Source organism: Passer domesticus, chromosome 4, assembly GCF_036417665.1.
Source record: "Passer domesticus isolate bPasDom1 chromosome 4, bPasDom1.hap1, whole genome shotgun sequence".
NCBI classification, from domain to species: Eukaryota; Metazoa; Chordata; class Aves; order Passeriformes; family Passeridae; genus Passer; species Passer domesticus.
Genome location: NC_087477.1, coordinates 65,947,369 through 65,972,908, shown reverse-complemented (window position 1 = coordinate 65,972,908; position 25,540 = coordinate 65,947,369). Strand labels below are relative to the sequence as shown.

At 43.8% G+C, this 25,540-nt stretch overlaps 1 protein-coding gene across 10 annotated transcripts in view; it reads right to left on the bottom strand.

Moving 5' to 3' along the window:
* The window catches only part of LGI2 (leucine rich repeat LGI family member 2), a 39,605-nt gene that overhangs the window by 7,899 nt on the left and 6,166 nt on the right, over positions 1 to 25,540 (bottom strand). For 6 of the 10 annotated variants that reach the window (XM_064418488.1, XM_064418490.1, XM_064418491.1 and 3 more), the window contains 8 exons: positions 17,250 to 17,336; positions 16,869 to 17,004; positions 12,698 to 12,934; positions 11,285 to 11,356; positions 8,391 to 8,462; positions 5,174 to 5,245; positions 4,558 to 4,629; positions 3,338 to 3,507 (listed from right to left, as the gene is read on the bottom strand). In XM_064418488.1, the coding sequence (XP_064274558.1) occupies positions 3,338 to 3,507; positions 4,558 to 4,629; positions 5,174 to 5,245; positions 8,391 to 8,462; positions 11,285 to 11,316 (418 nt within the window). In that variant the 5' untranslated portion in view covers positions 11,317 to 11,356; positions 12,698 to 12,934; positions 16,869 to 17,004; positions 17,250 to 17,336. Of the gene's footprint in view, positions 1 to 3,337; positions 3,508 to 4,557; positions 4,630 to 5,173; positions 5,246 to 8,390; positions 8,463 to 11,284; positions 11,357 to 11,446; positions 11,671 to 12,697; positions 12,935 to 16,868; positions 17,005 to 17,249; positions 17,337 to 23,819; positions 25,213 to 25,540 lie in introns of those variants that run through there. The other 4 variants (XM_064418493.1, XM_064418494.1, XM_064418495.1 and 1 more) reach the window with 4 other exon arrangements.

Genomic DNA, 25,540 nt, shown 5'->3' with positions numbered 1-25,540 from the left:
AAATAGAGCTTGGGCTTGGTTCATAAATGCTGGTAGGCAAACAAGAAAGTTATCTTCATTCTCACTGGGAAACTAAAAGGGCTGGGGAAAACTGACACTGAAGTATGCAAAAAGTAAAAGCAACTGACCAGTTATAGAAGGATGGAGTAAGAGCAGATACAGTCACACAAAATAAAAATATTTTTTAAATCTTGAGGAAAAAAACCCAGAAAACTAATCCTGAAAAGACATTTCTTGGAATATGAACAGTTGTGAAATTCTTTGGGGGAATCTGTGAATTGAAATAAGCCAGTCTGTATGTGAAAATGGGTAGGGAAATAATTTGTAATCAGTAAAAAGCAATAAACATTGGTTTTAGCACCAGCTGGGAATACCAGACTGTAAGGTAGAAGAGGATTACACAGTGAAAGTTGCTGCCACATCAAGGTTGCAAAAAATTATAATACAGTAAATACAGGACTGGGGGAGGAGCCCTTTTCCAATATCTTTCTCTTTTAAGCTGGATCCCCTGGATGGGAGAGGGCAGAGGACACAGCCCACGCTTTCTCCCTGTGCTGCTGGCTGCATGAGCTCTCCCTCTCTCCCCCCCACCCAATACACAGTTTTGCTCTCCCTGTCTCAAGACACGTGGTTTTCATGCTGTTTTCTGCTGGCTTACAGTGGGGGTGTCCCCCTGTCCTCCAGACACTTGTTCCACTTCTGCTCCCTCTGTGGTTGAGCTGGCATCATGGTGTCACAGGTGAGGGCCCCAGCACTTTCATTGGGGTGATTTTCATTCTGGCAGCCCTTGCTCGGGCTGATCCCAGCACACAGCAGCACTGATGCCAGCACAGGAGAGGAGGAGAGTGAAGGGAACATTATAGGACATTAAGGAAAAATGTAAGTGTTGGCCTGTTTGGGCAGCTGCTCCAAAGCTGTATCCTGCCATTCAGTCCCACTCTCCTCACATGCCTTCTTCCCTGCAGAGGACTATCCAGGACCTGGGTGTGCCAGCAGGGAGTGTTAACCATCCTTTCCCTTCTCCCACCACAGGAGAGCTCCAGCACAGGAGCAAGAATGCAGCTGTACCTATTAATGCAAACTACCTCCCTTCCAGACAGCAGGGAAAGAGAAGACCACCTCCAGAAGAAAATCCCAGCTAGGTAAAGAGAAGGGAAAACAAGCTTCCAAAGCTCAGTGAGATGATCCCTTCTTGCAGGTCTGGGCAAAGCAGGTCCCAGGCATGCACATGGCCTCTTTCCAGTGGCTGTGGGAGCCCAAGGCCTGTTTTCCAGTCTCCTGAAAGTGAGTTACATGTTCCCTGTGGTGCTCACAGCCACAGGACAGCCCCCTCACACACTGTTGAGAGGAAGAAAGACAAGAATTAAGTGAAATGACTTAACCTGCTTCCATGATGTAAGCACTGAGAAATGGAAAAGACAGATGCTATCACAAAAATAATTAAAATGCAGGTCACCAATACTGTCAATCACTCTCCCTGTGAAGAAGCAACAGGACCATTTTGTTCTTTGGCTTTTTATTTTAAATTTGGCAGCGCCTCATTCCATCTCTCCTGTTACCATTGTAGCAGTTCAGCTGATGCAATGATCTGACTGGGCCAACAAGACACACATTTTACCAAGCAAACTGCTTTGTTGCTACATCCTGCACCCAGTCATGCTTGACACAGAGTACTGGAGACCAGAAATGATGGAAAGTCTGATCCCAGCTGGCAAAGGACAGAAATACTATACTAAAGACTAACATGAATGAAAGAGTTTTGCAGAGCCCTACCCACCACTGAATGGGAAAGGAGAATACACCTACAGTGTGTATTCTAAGCCTGTGACTAATCTATCCTCAAGAAAGGAATATGGGCATATTTACATTCCCTTTGGATCTGAGGGAGGCAATAGCAGAGAGGGAGAAAACAGCAGTGGCCTGACACCACAGACCACCAATGTCATACAGAGCAGAATGTGACAGCTACATGCAGTGCTGTGGAGCTTCTCTGAGGACATTTGAGCAAATATTCAGCTGGGCTGTCCTTGTCCCATGGAACGCCTTTGGTTCCCAAAAGCTCTGCAGCATGTGGGGTTAGTTTTATGCTTGATGTAGTTTCACTTACAGACAGAGGGACAATGTTAAGGGTGAATTTTGCCTGGAGCAACTTTACAGTGTCTAGGCACAAAAAAGTGAGGGCTGGTAGGTCAGGATAGATTTGAGGACCAGGTGAGGCTTTCTCTTGTGCACTTTCTCTTGTTAGTGCTACACAATGGCTTAAACCAGTTTGCAATGAAATAAAGCCTCCTTTTACTCTGCATTGCTGCGTCTTGGTGATTTGGCAGACGTAGGAATGTAACTTTGGTGCTGTTCTAAACTTCATTGCTCTCCTGTGTTTGACATTCTTTTATGCAGCAGGTTATTGCACTTTACCTCTGCTGCTTTTCTGACATAATTTTGAATTCTGAGTTCATTCTCTTTTCCTTCACATATTGCCATCAAAGCACCTTTCATACCTTTTCCTGAAATTTCATTTTACATTACTAGTAATCACCTTTTCTCTTGTCTTTTAATAATAATGACTGACTTGATGACAGATGAGAACCTGCACACCTTTGATATTACTGTCTGGAAAAAAGGCAAAGCGCTGACATCCTATTCAAAGAAGATGAAAAACAATACCCGCAGCTGATATTTTCAGTTATATGATGTGACTACATTCAAAGATAGGTAACTGCAGCAGTTTTGGCATAAAATATAAGCATAACCACATGCAAATTTCTCTTCACTCCCTTCAGCATGCTTTACATTACCTTAAAAAATAAAAAAATCAAGATCTTAGGCAAGACAGTAGTCAGAATATTATTGGACTTTTCAACTTATTGGAGTTCCCTGAAGAACTTCTGGCACTATTGCCACCATCTTTGATGCTAATAAATCATGATTTATCAAATAAAGATAACAGCTATAACCACATTTTTGAACTTATTTTCATTGCTTTCTGTGAAATACAAATTTTGGGAAGCTCATCTGCTGTAACTATATGGCTTTATTCCAGATAATAAAAAGCATTCTGTGATGAAAATTAAGCCACAAATTGAGTCATAATCAAGTCTTTTGGAATATGAATAGGCAGAGCTCTTCTCCCATTATCACTTAATCCAAATAAAAACTCAGTACATACTTTGGCATCTAAATGTAATTTTCCCATTTTGTACTTGTTCTCATACTTGGAAGTGCTTTGTAGGTAACCCTTTCCTCCCCCCAGGTCATGCTCATAGAAGCGAAAGGGTATCATCTAAACTTCTGATATTTAACCATTTGTAGTGTGCTTAGAAATATACATTCTGAATACCTGTAGTGGTGCATTCATAATCAAAACTTGTCACATCATTTAACTTCTTATCCTGATATTCTGCTGGACCAATACACAGGACATCAGAAACAGTGGAATTTGTCATCTTTAACCACAAAAACAACCACTTGGCTTTGCAGTCACACTCAAATTTATTTCCCCTTAAATCTCTAAAAAAACACACAGAAATAAACATATTTGAAAACGTTGATAGCAATATGAGTACTACACAACTGTCATCACCTTGACATGCTGAATTTCAAAATATCTGAGTATCCTTGAATTGCTCTGAACTGAAAACAGGGAAGTTTCTTAAGTTTTATCTAGACTCCTTTATTATGAGCTCTCTTTCACTGGGTTTTTTGAAAAACTGTTGCATTCTATGGCCATATATAATCATAGTAATGGAGCACATGTGATTCAAGTTACTTTTTTGGTAAGTTTTCATAGGATGAGGACTGTAATGTAATACATTCTGACATTCAGGTTGTCTGCTGAAGGCCTCCTTTGCACCATTTACCAGTGACACAGAGAATTCCCATTCCTTCACTAAACTGTTCCAGTACTGCTGGTTGACAGAGCAGCCTTGCAGATGTAAAATACAGATGTAAGACTTGTATTTTTTGAGTCGCTGCTGATGCAGAGTCAATTTAGCTTCTTCCAGCTCATGTATGTACCATTTCAGCACTGTACGTGTTCTTTGGTCCTTTGGCAATTTTGTGGCTTATGATTTTACTTTGCTGTTTGGAAGAGCCAGGCCAAAAATAGGGGAATCCTAGGTACACAGGGAAATACTGACAGAATGTCAGCAAACAGCTACAACTTCACAGAAACAAGGAAAAGAAGGTTTTTTTGGTTTTGTTTTTAAACTAATCTCTTGTACTAAAATAATCTCGGGGAATATACAACAATAATAGGGAAATATGTTCAGAGAAACTGTCATTTTAAAATTCATTGTCTCCCTTTCTCTAAAACACAATTTACAAGACATCAGAAAGAAGTACAATAACACAAGCTACGTACAGCATCATGAGAAGCAACAGTGATTTAAGAAGTAGTAGTTACTTTAGAAGACTCTATCAAGCAAGTAATTACATAATGAAAACCAGAACAAAAAATACCATTTTTTCTGTGTAGATACCAGATACAGCACCACACACCCAGCACCTAAAACTAAGAGCAAGAGTGACAGAAGCAGTAGAAAGATTCTCATTACTTACAGTTCAATTAAAGAATCTAAATCACTGAAGACATCCCTTGGCAAAGCTTTGAGATGGTTATTTGCCAACGAACTAGAAAAGAAAGTTAGAGCTTAGTATCATTGCTATCTCTTACCTTGCAATTCTTACAAATTCTGAGCTCACTTACAGGTTGTTAATTATCCAGTACTGTCCAGCCACCGGCACTGTTACAAGTTACCAGGAATAGACATTAATTATTCTCATTCAAGAATGGATATTGCTTGAAGTTCACATGAAAGTAAAATATTTAAAGCTTTTTTTTTTTTTGCCCAGGTGCAAATGTAACCCACAGAGCAATCACTGAGCACACTGGAAGGAAGCAGGAATGTTAATCATGAGCAGGCAGTGTGGTGCTGGTACCAGTGACATCCCAGACCCACCTGTGCCTGTGCACAGGCAGCCCAACATGTGGCAGTGCTGCCCAGGCAAGAATTGCTCTAAGGCTGGTTCTTAATTTATGGAAAGTATACTGTTGACAGCAGTAGGAAGCTGACACAGAGGGAAGAGAAGTTTTCTGTGTAGCAGGAAAACCAGTGGTATCCCAGGAGAGTTTTGTTCAAGTGGAAATTACTCTATCAAGTGTTAAAGAACTTACAGGTGAGTCAGGTCACGAAGGCCACGAAATGCATTTCTTGAAATGGTTTCAATTTTGTTTCCTTCAATAAATCTAGGCCAAAAAAGAGAGTATTTTAAAGTACTTTAAGTAACATTATTATTAGCATCACTGTGCTTTAAGCTATGGTTGCCTGATGCAGCATATTTCTGGGCAGCTCCTTCAGACTGAGTAGTGGGAAGTCTCAGTGGAGCCGCTCATGTTCCCTTTTCCCCTTTCATTGGGCAGACTGCAAGGAACAATGCATGTACCTGGCATCACAATGGATAGCACATGACACAAATGCCCAGCAGAAAGTGAACAAGGCAAAAAAAAATATTCCTCTCTTTGTAGTCCCCTCAGGATGTGTTGTGTGAGGCAAGAGACCTGTGTAGGAGAGCCTCCTGAGGCAGACTTTAGAAGCTAAAGTCCTACCTTCCCCTCTCACAAATCAGCAGCATTTTGAAACCAGCAGGCAGCACAGAGGTTCCAGAGCTGCCCAGGCTGCAGAGCTGCTCTGATGGGTCCTGCTCCCGTGGCTGCACACACACACAGTGCCACCTCTGTGCTCACACAGCCCCGACTTGAACAGTGCACGTTTGACATCTGCACAAATGGCAAGACCTCTGCCTTGGTTCAGTTCTGGCTGCCACAGTTCAGCTCTGTCCAGCTGGGACCTCTCTGCAGGGTGCCAGCTGCACTCAAGTCACAGCCCTGTGCACTGGGGGAATAATGACAGGCACATATCGATTCCAGCAGCACACTGCTCCTCCTGACTGCACGTCAGCATTTCAAAAAAGAGCTGATATTTGAGCATCTTGACCCCTGAGCACTTGAGGACAAATCCCCAAATACACCATGATCCTTACAAAGTGATTGCAGCCAGGTGGCCATCAAGATATTGCATGATACAGCTATACTGGATGAAGACAACTGTATGCTGACTTTATGAAAGGCTTATGAGATGAAAGTACCTCCCTTATTCCTAAACTCCATTTGCCCTGCAGAGAAGTTAGAGAAAAAATGCTATGATACAAGATTTCTTCTCAAGAAAGTGATAATGGGAATACAGGAGATGACTAGCACTCTTGGTTCTGCAGTTTAGGTGTAGGAAATATCCTTCATGAAGTGCCTGGGACCCTGACTGCAAGCAAAGGGTGCAGATGAGAAAGTGTTGTGTCTACATGGGAGATGACAGAGGCAGGTCAGCCTTTCAGGGCTGTGTGGAGTCACAAATTCAATCCACAAGAGCAGAGAGCCACCCTGCCTCCCGACACCCTCACTGGCAGCTGGCATCACTGCACAGCACCAGCTCAGTGGTCCATGCAAATAAACAAGGCTGCACTGCAACAAGCTGGATCTCAGGAATTTGCCAGATTCTTGAATCACCAAGCCTGGTCTCCAAGAGATGCTACTCTGGGAATTCCAGTCTGTTCACCAGCAAAGCTCTCATCTTTATCAGACCTGTCTTACTCTGACTCTGTGTACAGAGTCAGTTTAAGGGTGCACTGAATGCCACTATGAGTGCTGCAAGTGCAGCAGGACACAGCTGGAGATATATTATCTATACATAGGTATCAGCTGTGGGTGCTCCCCAGCTGCTCTTCGGCCAGAGACATTGGCTTTGTACACACAGACACTTGTCATTCCTGTTTGTCAGTGAGCTTTCCTTCTTCTCTACAAAGTCTGGTCCCTGGTAACTGAGAGACATGAGTTATGGAAGCTGTACTGGTTTTACTGGCTGCATGGCCAAAGAAACAAATCACAGAGAAAGGCCACTCACAGCCAGTTCCCAAAAGGTGGAGGGGTGATTTGCTGGGAAGAGGAAAAGCTCTATGGAATTGGCAGAAAAGGCAACCAAAACCATTAACTGAGACCACTTGTTCAGCTGCTAAAAGAATTTGAAACTGTAAGACTTTTCCAGTGTTTATCCTGCTCCCTGGCTTGCAGCTGGTGGTCAGGGACACAGATTTGCCCTTTGGCCACCTGAGGGGTGCAGGGTGTTTCATTCAGACAGGGATCTGGCTGCAGTGCCCAGAACAACTACCACAATGTATGCTGTGCTGCTGGGACGAGCCCATCAGCACTTGAAAGCAGGCCACTAATGGTACAACACAAAATGGTTTCTTTCCTTTTTACAAACTACTGCAAATAATTTCCCCCTGTAGACACAAAGAAAAGAGAATGCCTGGATAACTCGTTATCTCTGAAAAACCCAGACGTAGCTGAAGCATGGATTTTAGCATATACCATTTACCATTAGCTGCAAATTCCATTGTTGGCTACTACACATGTACCAGACTATTATCCCTGAATATGCCCCATCATAATATCTATTTACCTTCAAGATTTTAGCAAGAGTCAGTTTTATGAGCATTGCTCTTTCTGTGAAAAGGACAAATGTCTTCCACAGCTACATTTCAGCTTGGAAAGGTGGGTGGAATGAGGATTTTTTCAGGCCACATTCACATTTTCAAACACACCAGCTCATACTGAGTAACACAGAGAAATGCTGTCCTTTGGAGTGTGAAGGGAGGACAGCCTTGTACCAGAGATAATATTCTTTTTAAAGAAAAAGGGTGAACTAAAAATCAAAACAAAAAAAGACCAGAAAAATCAACTAAGTGAATAACATAAACAAAAAGGACAGTTAAATATTTTTTAATAATAATATAAATAATTGCAATAATATATATTACATGACAGGTATGTTTATGTATTTATGTATTTATAATTAATTAGATAAAGGTAAATTCTATGAACATTAAATAGGGTATCAGAAAAAAGGCAAAGTAGGAGGCAAAAGCTGGGAGAAGAGAAGCATAATCAGGGCTGTACACGGCAGTACACCAATATTCTGCAATTCCTGCTCAGGCTGCCCATAGGTCAGAACAGGCCTGCTCCACCCCTTGCCTGAAATTCAAATCCCCTTAACGGGTGGCACTGTTCTGGAAAGCCCAGGCAAGGTCTTGCTAAGCAATGCCTTTCTGGTGTGCTGTAATTGCAGAGACACCTTGTATTCAAGGCATCTTTTAAAAATGCACTGTAACATCTGAAAAATCATCAGCCACCATAAAGGATATGTGCACAGGAGTGGAACATAAATCCTTCAGCTCCCCTGCTCTTGGGAATAACAGTAAAGACCAAGACTCTGCAGCAGGAGTCTTGGCAATTTATCAAAACATCTTTATTTATAAAGGACATAAAATACCAAACTTACAGGTATTCTAGATGGAAGAGACCAGCAAAGGCATCATCTCGTATAACAGTGAAGGAGTTGGAGTTCAGCAAGCTGAAAATGGAGAGCAGGCATTAGGAAAGCACATTAAAACTTGACACACTGGATTATGCCTGTTGTGTTTATTGCCCATGACCAAACTAATCTTACTGACTTGAGCTCATATCACCCCACCAATGCAGCACTCATAAAATACTATGGAATGGTCTATTGAAAAAAAATTAAAGGCATTACATGATGGTAGTTAATGTCCACTAATCCCCAGGAAAAATGTGCCATTGACCTTGGCTAAATGTAACCTGGTCCTCAACTCTGTGGTCCACTGAGCAGAACAAGCCATCACTAGATGGCAGGTCTGCTGAGTGTGGCCCCATCCACTCATCACCCCTCCAGCCCCACTGACAACTTGTAAGAGTCCACCTGAGCACCAGTCCTGAGCTCCCAAGCACCAGCTCTCATTTATGTAGTCTCACTGGGCCAGTGCTCACTCATCCCAGGGGATGCTCCAAGCCTGACCTCCAGACAGGGTACAGCCTGCAGTGTTGGAGGACAGCAGCCAGTTTGTCAGCTGGAAACACAGACATGTCCAAACCACCGAGACAGAGAATCCTGCCGTCTTTATAAAGCAAAGCGCTGTGTCCACAGGCGGTGAGGAGGAGCTGCAGTGCTGCCTCCTCCAGACGCTGCCTTGCCCTACTCCTGTGTGAACCTCAGGGACAAAGGATGTCAGAGTTGCACCAGAGAGGCTGTCACCTGAGCCAGCACAAGACAGCCAGGGAGAAGGAGGTTCTGGAGGCTTTGCCAGCAGAGTTCATTCCTTGCTGTATTAAAGCACAACAGCAGACAATCTCCAAACTTTGATGTTCAAAGGCAGAGAGGGCAATTGCCTTTCAACAAAATAGCAAAACTTCTAGTTTGGTCTGAAATATTAACACTACTCAGAAGAAATAATTTTTTGAAAATCTCAGAATTTTCACTATGAATGAATATGTCTGCACTAATTGCTTTATTAGAGCAACTGATTAATCTTCCTTTTGTATGGTTTTAGGCATTTTACTAAAATTAATTTAGAAGACTAATGAACATTAAATGCAAACTTTCCCTGTGATCCCTGGATATTATGTTAATACTAGACAAATGCTCCTTAAATTATCCCAAAGAAATCTGCCAAAGATGAAGACCACCATCAAAAATAAATCCTTGCATTACTATTTTACCATGATTACTGCCACAGGAGACATTGTCCTGAGGTGCCCATGTGCTCAGTTATGCATGCAGCTCTTTGTTATTTTTTATATTTGTTATTTATAATCATTATTATTTTCTCATGTTTTAAGGAACAAGTTACAAATTGCACTAAAGAACAGAATTTGTGAGTGCCCAAGTTGGTGGTGGTGGTGATCACCTCTTGCTTCCATATCTGAATTACCACATAAAGGGACATGAGCAACTTCTGCCTTGCTCAACAACCCACCTCTGCCCCACCACCTCCACAAAATCTGCTGCAGCTAAAGAAAAGGGACAATCTTTATCTGCTCTTCCTCCCTCTTCCTAGTGGCCCCATTCAAACCAAGCTAGATTCCCCCCAGCTCTAATTTTCCACCCACAGCTCCTCACCCGTGGATTTCTCCCTTTCCTTCCCAGCTGGCACAGGTGGTGTTTGCCACCATTCATTGGTAGGCAAGGTCCTTGTGTCCCCTGCTGGGGGCTCGGTGCTGACCCCCAGCTCTCACAGAAACTTGGTTTTGGGAACAGTTTCACACTAAAGGAGGTGAAGGTTTCCACCCCTTGCTTTGCCCACCTCCCCCCAGCATTTTGCATGGAGTGCTGCTCCTCCCAGGAGAGGAGCCTCACCATCAGCTACCAGACACCTTCAGAGAATACCTCTTGCTAAGACCAGTTTTAACATCTGGTTATGTGGCAAGCACTCAGTCTGGGTTTCTGGCAGGCTTTGGATCTTTTTGCTGAATTTTCTTTGCAGTGTATCTTTGCCTGGGCGGTCAGTCAGTCCTTTTGGGGTGGAGGTGTGGAGGTTCTGGACAGGCTGCACTGGGCTAGGCAGGACGCAGGCTGCTGCTCAGCCTTGCTGCAGCCTGCCAGAGGAGTGAGTATCCAGGCTCCCCAGGGGGTTGTACCGCAGTCTCTGTACCTTCCCTGCTGCTTCCCAGGACAGCTAAATTAAGCAAGTTTGCTCAAGCTCCTGGAGCAGGAGGCACACACCTAACTGCAACACGGGCAGACCAAGCAGCTTGCCTGGGGTCGGGAAGGAGGGATGGCTGCTCAGTGCTGGCAGCTAGAGCGCTGTCTCCTGGGACAGAGGGGCGCCGGGTCACACGGCATCTGAGGGGACACCCTCCAAGCGGCACGCTGAAGCACGGAGCCCTGCTGCAGACAACACCAGCACTTCACACACAGAGGACTCTTCCCTCTGAAGGCTGTTCTGGCAGCCTCCGCTCACCCCGTTGTGCCCACTGTGTCACAAAGCCAGTGCAAGACTCCTGGGCACAAAGTGAGCAGGAGTGAGAGCCACCACCACATAACTCTGGGGGAAAAACTCAGCCTTAAACTCACTAAAGCTGAAGTTAAAAGAAAGAGGAACTTAGGGCATCCTAAAACATTTTTCCCTCCTTTAGTAACTAAATACACATTTTATGAAGCGGTTTGTGAGCAGAAAATGCACCCCTGAGCAAAATGTTATGAAACAGCAGCTACACTGAGGGACTGTGCAAGCTGTCTTCTCCAGTTTTCTCCCTTTCTACAAAAGAAAGGAAACTCTATTTAGGAGAAACTGAGAAGCTCTATGCTTAAAGGGACTCGATTTAGGAGGAAGGGGTGAAGTGCTACTTGGCCGTGCTCCTTCCCAGTGCCATACTTACAGCAGCTGCAGGGAGGGCAGGTGGGAAAACATCCTGTCCTTGACTTCGGAGAAGGTCCCGTTGACCAGGCTCCTGGAAAAAGAGATGCCGCCCGTCAGGCGGGACCGCCCCGCATCCCTTCGCCCCCCTCCCGCCCGTCGCGGCCGCGCTGCCCGCACTCACAGGGAGCCCAGGCCGGCGGGCAGGCTGCGCGGCGGCCCCGCGGCCCCCACGCACAGCGCGGACTCCCGCCAGCAGCTGCAGGGCGGCGCGCAGCGCGGCGGCCGGCGCGGGGCGGCGGGCGGCGGCAGCGCCAGCAGGGCGGCGGCGGCGCAGAGAGCGGGCAGCAGCCGCAGCGGCGGCCCCGCCATCCCGGCCCCGCCGCTGCCCGCGCCCCGCCGCCGCCCGCGCCCTGACATCAGCGCGGCGCCGCCTCCGCTGCGGCGCACGGGGGTCCCGGCGGGCGGGGCGAGGCCAGGCGCGGCCGGGGCACCTCGGCCTCCGCCTCCCCGCGGGACGGAAGGAGAAAGCCCCGCGGGAGGTGGCCCCCGCTGGTAGCTCCGGAGTGATGCTACCCCAGGAAACCGGGGGGAACGTTCAGGTGTTGGAGCGTGTCCAGAGAAGGGTGTGGAGCACAAGTGCTACGAGGAAAGGCTGAGGGAGCTCGGGGTGTTTAGCTCGGAGAAAGAGAGGCTCGGGGTGAGATTAATTGCTCTTTACAATTAACAGAAAGGAGATTGTAGTGGGATGGATGTAGTCTCTTCCCCCAGGTAGTAAGTGATAGGACAAGAGGACCAGAGGCAATTTAGATTGGTATTAGGCAAAGTTTCTCCACTGAAGGAGTTTTCAGGCATTGTAAGAGCTGTCTGGGGGAGCGGTGGAATCACCATCCCTAGATGTGTTAAAAAAAATCACGGAATCGTGGAATGGTGTGGGTTGGAAGAGATCCTAAACATCTTCTAGTGCCAAAACCCCTACCACGGACAGTTTTCACTAGACTAGGTTTCTCAGAGGCCTACCCATCCTCACCTTAGACACATCCAGGGATGGGGCACCCAGAACTGCTCTGGGCAGCCTAATGTGTAGGTGTGGTACTTAAGGACATGGCTTAGTGGTGAACCTGGCAGTACTGGGTTAGTTATTGTACTTGATGATCTTAGAAGTCTTGTCTAACCATAATGATTCTATGGTTCTAAGACCAACATGAGGAATGTCTAGATCATGAAAGAAGCAAATGGATGATGACACCACACAATTCCAGTTGCTTTCCAGTAGTATGACTGTGTTAAGTATGCATTAATTGAATCATGTTGTATCTGAAAGCTTGAAAGGTTTCCAAACTGCATGTAAAACCACGTTTGTGGTGCCCCAATTTGAATGAGACACGTCGCGCACCTCAATAAAATAATAACTCTTGTAACATCAAATAGTTACTTTTTGTAACTCTTGTAACCTTCACTCTCCTTTGTGTCCCAGCCTCTCTTCTTGGTTTGCTTGGGCCAGGCACAGAATTCCCGTGTCCATTTCCAGGGCTTCAGCTTGTGCCTGCTGCCCTCCCCGCTGCCCACACGCTCCAGCACAGTCTCCTGTTAGGCGGCTGAAGACAGCAGTGAGACTCCTCTTCTTTGTGCCGAGCAGACCCAGGTCTCCACCTCCACCCATACACAGTCCCTGCAGCAGGCAACAATTCAGAAAGCGTGAGCAACACCTGAGCTAGCGGTTTAATTAATTTATCATCTGATTAGGCAGAAACAAGAAGAGAAATTGTTCGAGGTCAGTGTTAGTCCCAGTTTTCTTTGCCTCGTTTAGTCTTTTCAGTGATTTTAATGATTTGTGTAATACATCTCTTTGCAGGAGCTGTTATGCACCACATCTGCATCTTAATTCCACAGCCACAATAATCTAAGGATGTTTATTTCATTGGCAAGCAGACAGAAATTGTTGTGAACCGTTAAAGCTGCTGGATTTCCTGTCATTCTTTATCCTAATGTCATTGAAAGTGCCAGAAAAAAATAATAAAAATTATAAGAATTCTATCAGAAATCAAAAGGTGTTTTACTGTCTCTCACAGTGTCCTTCTGGACAAAATATCCTGCATGCAGCTAGAAAAGTCCATAACAGACTGGGTGAGCAGCTGACTGACAGGTTAGGCTTGAAGTGTTACAGTAAAGGGGGTTACATCAGACTGTCAGCCAGTCACCTGTGGGGTTCCATAGGGCTCCATTGTAGGGCCAGAGCTCTGTAAGGTTTTTTATAAATTATCTGAGCACAGGAAATTAATTTAAATTAAGAAAGTTTGATAATGATACTGAACTAGGATGAGCTGTGGTCTCCCTCCAAAGTAAAGAGGCCCTGCAGAGAGATGTGGGTAAGACTAGGGAGCTGGGCACTCACCAAGCATACGAAATTTGATGACAGCAAGTGACAGATTCTTTACCTGGGACAGGTGGTCCTGCTTATACAAATCAGAGGATGAGAGCCTGGAGAACAGCCTATGGGAACAGATCTGAGGATCCAGGTCAGTGGAATTTGGGTATGAGTCAGCAGTGCCCTGGCAGCCAGGAGGACCGAGCATGTCCTGGGGGGCATCAGGCACAGATGGCCAGTCAGGCAAGGGAGGGGATTGTCCTGCTCTGCTCTGAGCTGGGACAGCCTCACCTCCAGTGCTGGGGGCAGTTCTGGGCAGCACAATGTAAGAAAGGATATAAAGCTATGAGGCCGTGTCCAGACAAGGGCAGCCAGAATGGTGGAAGTTCTTGAGGGCAAGATGTAATGAGGAGTGGCTGTGGTTGCTGAGTTGGCTTGCGGAAGAGAAGGCTGGGGAGTGACCTGAGTGGGACCAATGACTTCCTCCCACTGTCAGCAAAGGGGCAGATGCTGAATTCTCTCTGGTGATCAGTGGACACAAGGAAATGGAAGGAAGCTGCCTCAAGGGAGTTCAGGTTGGTCATTAGAAAAAGGGTGAGAGGCTGATCAGTCACTTCTTCTCAAGGAACTTGTCATTCCTCCAAGCCTGACAGAGTTCAAGGAACATGGATCTGGATGCCATTTAGTTGTATGGTTTTGTTTTAGGTAATCCTATGAGAAACATAGAGTTGGTGATCCTTATTGGTTCCTTCCAACTTGAGTTATTCTATGATTCTATGAAAAGGACACAACAACAACTTCCCAAAACAGCAACAAAGTACTGATTTTCCCATGAACCAAACAAGACACTTCTCCATGAAGTGTGACTGCTGTGGCCATCCAGGGATGCCATTTTGGGAAGCCTTTGATACATTCACCCTTTCCAAGTGGCATTCAGTTTCTGTCAGGAAACACAGCTTCAGGGCTCAGTATTGCTACAAGGTTTTAAATGTCTACAAATGCCATATTGGTATGTAAAGCACCTTTTCTAAAAGACACAAAGCTAGGACCCCAATTCCACAATTCAGTTCTTCATCTTTCACTCATGCTAAGCTGTACTGATTTTCCCATGAACCAGACAAGACACTTCTCCATGAAGTGTGACTGCTGTGGCCATCCAGGGATGCCACTTTGGGAAGCCTTTGATACATTCACCCTTTCCAAGTGGCATTCAGTTTCTGTCAGGAAACACAGCTTCAGGGCTCAGTATTGCTACAGGGTTTTAAATGTCTACAAATGCCATATTGGTATGTAAAGCACCTTTTCTAAAAGACACAAAGCTAGGACCCCAATTCCACAATTCAGTTCTTCATCTTTCACTCATGCTAAGCTGTTTCCTGCAGACATCTAAAAATCCCAGGACACTTCAAAATATAAAACTATTAACCTGCTAGCACTGCCCACAATTAATTTTGCAGACAGGGTTTCTTCTGATTTAACTGATTTAAATGCAATTTATTTGGTAATCCTCTCTATCTCCCCATGGAAGAGGAAGAAGGATTTTCTCCTGCTGTCCCCATCTGGGGTGTTCTGTGCAGCCTCATCTACAGCATCCCTGCTGCCCTCAGTGGGGGGCTGCCAGGCACAGACCACCCCTGCTGGTGGTCTTGAAAGTATCCAGAGGGGTTCCTCATGAGTCAAAGGAGGTTGAGGAGGAATGGGAAGCAGGTGCAGCAGGGTCGGGGTACTGCAAAGGAAGGCACCAGTGTGAAGAGCGTGGGCTTTATCAGAGGCTGAGGAGAGAGCTTGGAGCACCAGCAGGACACAGCAGATGGTCCTGTCCTGCTGAAATTAAAAAATGAATGATTGTTTTAGAAAATTCACATGACAGAAAACAGGTATTTGAGCAGGTTAAAGCTACAAATATGTATATAGATAAGCACATATAAATTTCCTTAAAAGAATATAAAAAAATTGCTTGGTTTAAAAAGTGATGCTTATTTTATCCATGTAGAAGTATAAAAATGCAGTAGTATAAAAATGCAGTAGTATAAAAATGAAATCTCTCTTTATTGAGAAGAAAATAGAAAATTGAATTTGATGTTGAAGTAGAACATCAAAGAGTGAGAAATAATACTGAAATGTGCATTTTGTTGCTTTCCTTCAAATTCCAGCTCACAGACACAGGTGATTTTTATGTAGACTTGCAGGAGCATCCATTTAAGTCATGCCACAAATAAATGCAGTCAGCTGCATATGAAATATTGTGCTATTCAATACCCATAGATAAAATGGCATTTCAGATGGGCAAAGAAGAACTCAGACAGCATGTCAGCAGGCATGATATAAAAACTGAACAGACAGAAGAGGTGTAAAGGCTGTGCCATGCTTTTAAAAGAGTCACTGTAATCGAGTGCAGGGGAACAGGGGGATCCCCTGGGACTCAGTGTACCCCAGTGCAGACCTGTACAATGGAGCATGGGGTCTTCTAACTGGATGCTAAGTGGAAAATACTCTGATTCCCAGATGAGTATAACTGAGACATCTCGACACTTTGATGTATGACATTGTCACTGTCACTTCTCTAACACAGCAGCTCTTTTTCTTTTCAAAAATTTTGGATATTTATCTTGAATTGCAAAGAGAAAATAAATCAGAAGAGCATTTAGGAGCACATAAATATTAAAATAAATATTTTTATGTGAAAGTTGCCAGCTTTGTTTCTTCAAGATCAGGAAGGCATTTCTCACATGTTCTCATTTTCACTTTTCAATCCCTTTTTCATAAACCCTGGCTTTATTGAGTAAGTATTAACATAGAGGTTTTGACTGTATTTTTTTCTGTAACCTGACAGAAGTGGACAGTTATAGATAGAAGGCTGCTGATCATGTCACCCCACAGAAACTGAGAGCATGGAAGGGAAAAACATTTCAACATTTTGACTGAAAAAAATTAATTTCTAGGGTAGTTTGAAAATAAAAGTTAGTTTTGTTGGATCACAACACACCACATCTCCAAAGAAATTTGAAAAAAATATTGTGGATGAGAGTAAAGTATGTCAGTGGAAGTGTTCCCACTATGAGGACCCTTAATTGCTTGTGACCCTGCTGTGGAGAAGGTGTGGAAAAATTAATGCTCTGAGCAATATTCACCTTGCTGAGTGTTTTCCTTTCTTTCTTCACTCATGGTTGATGTGACCTTTTTGGACTCCAACTGCTAGAGGAGATGTACTGCAACATGCAGAGCACGTTATTATTACCTTGAATTTTCTCCAGCTCTCAGACCAAATGTTTCATCTGCTTGGTCAGGATTAAATGTCCTTTGCTCTTGACTTTTGAAGATTTCTGGTCCAGATTGCACACCTGGTATGTTACTGCAGTTTTCCTTTAGAGAAGCTAAGAAGAAATTTACTTTGTTGAAATGTAGCACTACAGGATAGGCTTTTATGAAAACCATTAAAAAATATTCTCAGAAATAAAAAAAAATACAGGTTGCCAAATTCTGCTTATGGAGAGCTGGCATGTTCCCTGCAGTGACACTGTGCTCCCCACCCCCAGTATTTTACACCAGTAGCATGCTGCAGGCCCTGTATGGTAAAGGTGGTTATTCACATTACACCAGAAAAAGAAGACTTGCTCACATGTGCTGCTCTTGTTTCCATGTTTCTAAAAGGTCCCTAAGCCGAGATTCACAGTGGCTCCAAACCCCCAGATCTGGAAAGGAATTGCTGTGGGAAGAAGAACAGGCAGAACAAGTTGAGATGCCCCAGAGATTTTCACACATAACCTCACCTACAGCCCTACTCTGTAATAAGAGTTTTTGAGATGAGGTATTAATAATATGTTAGCACCATAGGAATAAAAGGAATAAAAACTTAATAAACATAACAACCCACATGCCTTCCTTTTTCCTTCAGTTGTGAATCTCTGAGAGACCAAGGGAGTCACAAATTGTTTCTTGAAGAGCAAAATTCATGGAGTCTGAACTAAGGCTGTGTACACATTTCCATGCACCTTCTCTCCCCACATCCTCATCCACTCGGGATCTGCTCTTCCTCACTCTGCCACTTCCAGTGACCTCCTGCAATGGCTGCCCTCCTGCCAACTGTGCCCCATCCCTGTGCCTGCCAGGTGGGCAAGACATTGGCAGCAGCTCTGGCTGGCACAGTACCCTGGGTGTGCCAAGCCCAGGTGCTGCCAAGTGCTGGTACTGCAAAGGCTGAGCAGAAGGAGGGGCAGCTGGATGCTCCTTGCCTGCCCCTCATCTCTTCCTCCCTGGTGGCAGCTCAGGATGTCTGTGTCCTCCACCATTCTCTCCAAACTGGTTTAAACTCAGTGAGTCCAAAGATGCCAAAGAGTCCTGACAAACAGGCACAAATGCAAAAAGAGGCAGTAAGAGAAGTCTAATTTCTTTAGGACATGAGGCAAAAGAAAAACGCCATAAAAAGAATGACAATTCTATGAGAAAAAGATTTTGTTATTTGTGGGATAGCTGCATTTCACTGTTTTGCTATATGAAATGTTACATGAAATTTGACCACTTCCCATAAAATCAACAAGGTGTTTCATCTTTCCACTTTAAATAAGAAAATATTTCTAATTTACACTTGTAAATGAAAGAAAAATGCATCCTTTATATTTTTATGGACAGAAAGACCATGGCACTGGCTACAGAAAAAGTGGCCCACTTCTGAGTGAATTATGTCCTTTGAATTCAGTGAAATAGAATTACCTTATTTTTTCCCATGTTTGGACAAAGCTCAGATAATCTGCAGCCCTTCAAAAACATAGGCACATGAAAATAAATCCTTAGATACCCCATAATTTCAGATAACCCACAGAGACAGGGAGGCCATGGAAGAAGGAAAGCAGGCTTTGTGGGAATCATGGCAAAGGACTATTAAACAAAGGCTAGACTTTGCCTTGTTTGTATCTGTTTATGGACAAATTGTACAGTCAGGTAATAAATTCTATCAATTGCCATTTGATCAACTACAGTTCCTTGACCATTTCACCCCAATTCCACTTATTGATTTCATGTGCACTGAACTACTTCCAACCTTGCCACTCAAACCAGGATTGCTGGGTACAGCACCCTTACAGAATAGACAGTCACTACATTTTGGAAGAGGACAAACCCTCTGCAGTCCCAGTTTCCCTGAAAATGACCCCATATTGGCTCCTGCACTTTTCAGATGAACCTTAAGATAATGTCCATCAAATGACAGATATATGGGGTTTTAAACACCAGTCAGGCTTAATCTGGCACAGCTTTAGTGATGCTAAAAAGTGTTATGATATTTTCTGCATTTGACTTTCAAGAAAGTCAAATCTCATTTCAGCAAATGAAGACAGGCAGAACAGTCAAGGATCACCCAAATAAATGCAGAACAGTCTGAGTATATTGACAGCATAGCATTTGGCGACATCTTTGCTAAATTTTTCTCTTTTTCCTCCTAATTTCTATGTGGTTTTAGTCTGTTGTGAAGCCTGGGCATGCTGAATGCTGCTGGAAGTGTGAAGGGGCAGTGCTGGTGAAAGGGCCTGGGGGCTTGGCCAAGCTCTGCCAATTCCTTTCTCTTCCATGTCCTAGTCCATTTCCACCACAGTATTTATACTCTGAAATACTTGTAGAGATTTGTCAGCTCTTTCCTTGTAAAGCAGTTACCTGAAGGTGGGTTGATCCTTGCTGGATGCTCTCCCACTTGTTTTGCCAGCATGGAGATCATTGGGATAGAAGGTGGCCCTCTCTTCTGTTTATAATTATTTCCATGTGAGAGTGCCTCCCTTCATTTTCTCTTATGCCAGTCCCATGAAAATAATGTGTGGTAACCTCTGTGCTACAGGGAGGAAGTAGCATTTTCACTAATTATGTTCTGGTTTTAATGATGTTACATTATGTTAGAATAGTTTAGAATATTTTATATTTATAAAATAAATTTCTATTTTACTACAACATACAACCTAATCCAGTGCACTGAAAAGCCTATGCCATGTACCAGAGCAAAGAATGCAGGTTTAAAACCCCAGCTATAAGTAGATCATGTAAAATCATGATATGCAGAACTTTAACTTACAATAATCATAACATCATTGCCCACCTTGGCAAATTACATCACTGACTACAGTTTAAGCAAAAATTGCCAAGTGCATCTGTATTACATTTGTCAATCTGTTCAACAAGGCTCATTTTAATTGCTTTGAGACACCACAAACACTCCTATATAACAAGATCTGGCATATTCATATGTGTATTTTAACTATTAAAGATGTGGCACGCTTATGGGAAGTGCTGAGGACCTCAGTGCTTACACTGCCATTCCCCCCTCAAGGCAACACAAAGTCCTTGCTCAAGCTTGTGAGTGACAAAATGATCAGTTTGACCTGGATGATAAATTCAGGTGTGTAATTCCGAGTGCATTTTTCTATCCCACAGCTGATCTTGGGGAAAACTTCCTGATGGTTCGCAAATTCTTGTGAAAACAGTTCACATTTTTCACCCAAAATGTTCTTGACACAATTTGAATCTTTCCTCTTCGTTCTACTAGGAGGCCCCCTCCCCAGCAAAGCAAACCTGTCATCTTGGTTCACCCCTTTGCCAAAATGCATCAGAAGTGCAGAGGGTGGGAGCAGGAGGAGACCAGCAGAGGATGAGGACTCAGTCAGGAATCTCAAGAGAACTTTGACCATAGGTGTCCGTGGGACCTGGTGGGCTGCATCCAAGGTTGCTTACTCTAGTGGCTGCTGCCAATGGAGGTCACCCTCTGTTACCTTTGAGAGGTCCCGGGGAGGAGGAGAGGTCCCTAAGATGACAAAACAAGAGATGGAATGTGTGGAGAAAGATTTTCCCACAAGGACAATCAGACAGTGGTGCAGCTGCCCTGAGAGGCTGTGCAGCCTCCATCCTCAGGGGTTTCAAGAAGCAACTGCATCAAGCCTTGAGAAACCTGGTCTAACCTCAGAGCTGGCCCTGCTCTGAGCCGAGGTTGGACCAGTGATCTCCTGAGGATCCTTTCAATGTGGATCATCCTGTGGTCACAGGAGTCTGTGGTAATGGAGCCTTGTTTATAGACTCCATAAACAAGGATCCTGGTTGTAGGTGGTATCACCAAGAATAAGAGATGCAATTTTGAGCTTTTTTGCTTCCCCTAAATTTAAATTGTCATTAAAAATGATGGATTATTTCAGCATCCTTTTTTTGCATCACCCAGATATGTTCATGTATATGCACATCCTTATATATAGAAACACAGATCGTCTGTGCATTTTCCCCTGTGTATTTATCCACTAAATGCATGTTTTATAATCCTCAGTGTTTTGCAAGGCTACAGGGTAATCTGCTTCATTCAGTAGTTACTCTTGCTCAGGAAATGCACAACAGCCACAAATGCTCCACAGCTTGGTTGCTGGGTAAACTGTAGCTCATTTGTATTCAGCACACTGTGTAAAAGTGATAAGAAGCCAAATACTCCTAGGAAACAGCACAAATGAAATACAGCACGCAGGAGGCAAAGTATTTATAGAAACAAAATATCAGCATTTTCCACACATTTACACAAAGCAATTTCAGTCTTTTCATAGGAAAAAAATAACATCTCTGGCACTCATTTACTCATTTCCCTGCAGTCATATATTTTGGCCAAAAAGCACTGACTACATGGAAAACCTTCAGGTCATAGCAAATTAAAGATCAATGACAACCTAAAATAGATGCTGTCATATTTTCACTCCTAACATGTCTTTGCAATAAGAGCATTGTTTTAGCAAGTAAATAACGTGACATTTCTGCTTGAATGGGATTTTAGCATTGTGGCTGAACCCTGTCCGCAGATCCCAGCCTGTTATGAGAGAAGGAATTATATCTATGTTTAACTCCTTGGGACCTCTGAATTGATTCACTGAAACCCATTAAGCGCAAGACAGAGGCTGCCCATTGGAAAAGTAGCTGACCACATCTGCCTTTGTGTGCACTTCTCAGCCACAGGTTCTGTTTGGGGTGGGGAAGCCTTGCTGTGTCCGGGTGTGATGCCCACTGCAGCCCTTGAGAAAAGCCCCCTGTGCCACACACTTCAGGTGTGCTCCAGGGAAATGGGGAAAGGACTCTCCCCACTCGTGTCACACTGGCTACACTGGCAGAGGGAGAAGCAGGTCAGGCCAGGTCTCCATTGTCCCCCAGTGCCTGGTGTTGCTGCACAATCCCCTCAAGGCACTGTGCACAGCACCCCTGCCACTGCCTGTGACACCCAGCTGACACTTGTCCTCTGTCTTTGAGAGAATAGGTGGGAAGAGATAACTGTTTTTCAAGTGCAGGTAATTGATTCTTCAGTCTGTCAGTGATGTTTTGAGACTCTGATTGTTACGTGTCATCAGCCCTCCTGTCTCTCATATAGCCTTATGAGTACCATTAAGCCTATGCAATAGTTTTTATGGACTGGAGCAAAACCACAGTTATTTAGTAATTCCACAGTAAATGAATAGAATAGGTAACTTTTTTTTTTGCATTAAGCTTAAAGAATAAACACCTGTGCAACTATTTTCAAGTACTATTTCCATTTAGCTAACATGTGAGTGAAGGCTGGGAGACTCCACTTGTTATACCTTCTCCTGAGATCCCTTGGCTTTAGTGATTTCTTATTTGTGGATTTTGGGGGTAGGGCTTTGGAAATTCATGGAAAATATATTTAAAAATCTCATCTGAAGTGTAAATTTAGCTTTTGTTGACACTTTATTGTTGGAATTTTCATTAGGAACACTGAGAAACAGGAAAAACAAGAGAAAATGCTGAAACTGTATAGGACAAAGCAAAGAAATAAAACAGTGGAAAAAAGCATCTGAACTTGGAAACAGCAGAAAGACCTAAAAATGTCTTTTTGTTGCCATAGTGTACAACTGAGTCAAAAATATTTTAGACAGAAATTGTCTTCTCTATTAGCAGAAAATACACTAAATTTAATGGTACTAAGTTATCATTTGCACATCTCTATTTTAGCCTCTGTTCTCTTCAATCTTTACCAACATTGAATAAGCAACTAGGCACATAGTGGTCAGTCCAGTCCAGTGATTTATAAAGAGAAAAACAAGGCTTGGACAGCAGTGGAGACTGTGCAGCAGGAGCCACAAGGTGCTGTTGTGTTCATAGTTCAACAAACTATTTTCTTGAATCTATACCTACACTCACAAAGTCTGCAGGTAAAACAAAGACATTTACAAAATGTATTCCTGCAGAACAAGTTTTGTGCTCTACACCAGCCTGCAAAGCTTCAAATCTGTTCTTACCTGGCAAAGGATTGACAATATGCGCCAGTTCTAGACAAGCCTGAAAAACTGGAATAAACTGGGGTAAAAAAGGATGCATTACAAAATGTATCAAAAGCTGATCCCAAAGCAGCTGCAAAAATGGCCAAAAATGTGGAGGCTTTGCAAGTTATTCTGTTTAGGGGAAATTAGTGCTATGTTGTTTCTAACAAAATTTCTGAGTGCTGTTCCTTTGGGCACTGGAGGGATTAAGAAAACAAAGATAGCCTCTGTGCTTCTAACAAGCCTTTTCTAGGCAGCCTATTTCCAAAACTGCCTTTCTGGTCTTGGGATCATACTTATTTTGGGTAGGTCTGGCTTTCTGCTCAGTTCTGTGTTTTACTCTTCCATTACATCTATAGTCAAGGATCAGAAAAGTTTCTCTTCACAGACCATTCGTTTTCTTCAGTGAATATGTCATACATTGTATCTGCTGCTGATACTAAGTGAAAGATGTTTGCTTCACCAATTTCTGTAAAACAGATAGGTTTGTATGAAACCTACCTGAGACATAGATGAATATACATGTTCAGGACATTTGTTTCACCCTTCAAGATGCTTACTGATTTACTGACATCTTTAAAATTAATGTGTAGGCTCATTATGTTTTGGATCATGTGGCTAAACCAATCCGGTTTCCCCAGAGCTGTAGCAAGGATGTCAATGTTTCTCAGTGTGTACCCAAACAGTATCTCTTTTCCTCATATCAGATTTCTATTTCCCATGCCAGGATCCTTTTTATTTTTCAATACTCATAAATCATACTCATGCAACAAAACAATTCCTTTTATTGTGGAATCTCCTACAGGGTCAGCAAGATCTTATCTAGAGCAATGCACACATGTTAGAAGCTGCAGTTTAGGAGTTGTACTTTTCAGTTAAACTCAAAAAGACAGGCTGGGAAAGTAAGGTTATACCTCTCTGTACAGGGTGTAGGTGCAGAGCACTGAAACTTCAGTAATGTATCAGATGGACCTTGGAGGACACAAGACACTTCCTTGCCACAGGCGGGAGGATGGATCAGTAACAAAAACTCAGGGTAGGTTGGAGGGAAAATAAAGAAAACCTGACTTAGAGATGCGAGACTGATGATAGAGGCATCCCTTCTTGTGCCTTGTCTGAAGTCAGGCTGCATAGCTTGGGAATTTGGGCATCAACTGCAGAATATGGTTTTCAATACTGAGGTGGCTGCTTGGTAAATAACTTCATCGTTGCTCAGCTCTGGTGGGTCCCAAGGTCAAAAGGTGCCATGTCCAAAACTGCCCAAAACCAAGGATTCCAGATCAGGCATGCTTAATTCAAAGGTGACACAGAAATGGGGTGTTTATCGGCCTCTGCCCCCATGAAAGCCTTGAGCCACTCTATTTCCTTAAAGCATAACAAGGGATCAAGACCTTCAAGAAATGCAGTTCTGGACACTATTTTTAAAACATTATGGTAACCACCATGTTCCTCCCTCACACAATGCTTTTCTGATCATCATTCAAAGAGAAAATGACAAATCTATTCTCAGTATTTCCCCAAAAGATTCTCTAAGCCCCAGGGAAAGAGTCTTACCCTGAGGCTTAGAGTCTCCTCCTCCCTGAAAGGAGGAGAGATGTACTTCATCCTTCCAGGTGTGACAAACAGAAAAAAAATCCCCTCAACATAAATTAAGCAGAGCAGAAGGAAAAAATAGCTTGACAACCTTTGGCTTCATAACTCGGGAGGTAAAGAGCAATCTTTCAAGGATGCCACTGCTCTCCAAGTGCATGGCACAGGTTCCCCAGATGAGGCCCAGCCAGGAGCCTTCCATAGTTCCCTGCACCTCCAAGTGAAGCACTCCAGCCCTTTGGACATGTCAGAGGGCTCAGAGTATCTACACCTTTAAGGTCAGAAGGACTATTGGCAGCTACCTTATATATACTCTAGGGGCTACGGATGACGTTCAAAACGGTCAGAGAGCAGAGGATTGCATGAAAGACTTGGGGGTGATGGTTGAAGCAAATCTTAACGTGAGCCAGCAATGTGCACTTGCAGGCCAGAAATCCAAAAGAATCCTGGGCTGCATCAAAAGGAGAGTGGCAGCAGGTCAAAGGAGGTGATTCTCCTCTGCCATTCGGCCCTTGTGAGACCCCACCTGAAGTACTGTGTACAGTTCTGGTGCCCCCAGCATAAGAAGGGCATGTTGGAGCAATTCCAGAGGACCATGGAGTTGGTAAGAGGACTGGAGCACTTCTCCTATGATGATAGGCTGTGAAGGTTTGGGTTGCTCATCTTGGAGAAGACTGTGTGGAGACCTCATAACAACCTTCCAGTACCTGAGTGGACCTGCAGGGAAGCCAGAGAGGGACTTTTCCTCAGGAGCCATACTGATAGGACAGGGAGTAATGAGCACAAATTGAAAGAGGGGAAATTTAGGTTAGATACTAGGAAGAAATTCTTTACTGTGAGGGTGGTGAAACACTGGAACAGGTTGCCCAGGGAGGTTGTGAATGCCCCAACCCTGTCAGTGTACAAGGCCTGGTCTAGCAGGAGATATCCCTGCCCCTTGCAGAGCGGGCTTGGGACTAGAAGATCTTTAAGGCCCATTGTAATCCCTTAACATTCTATGATTCTAAAATGCTATAATGTGAAATACTTTTGTTTTCTTCTTTTT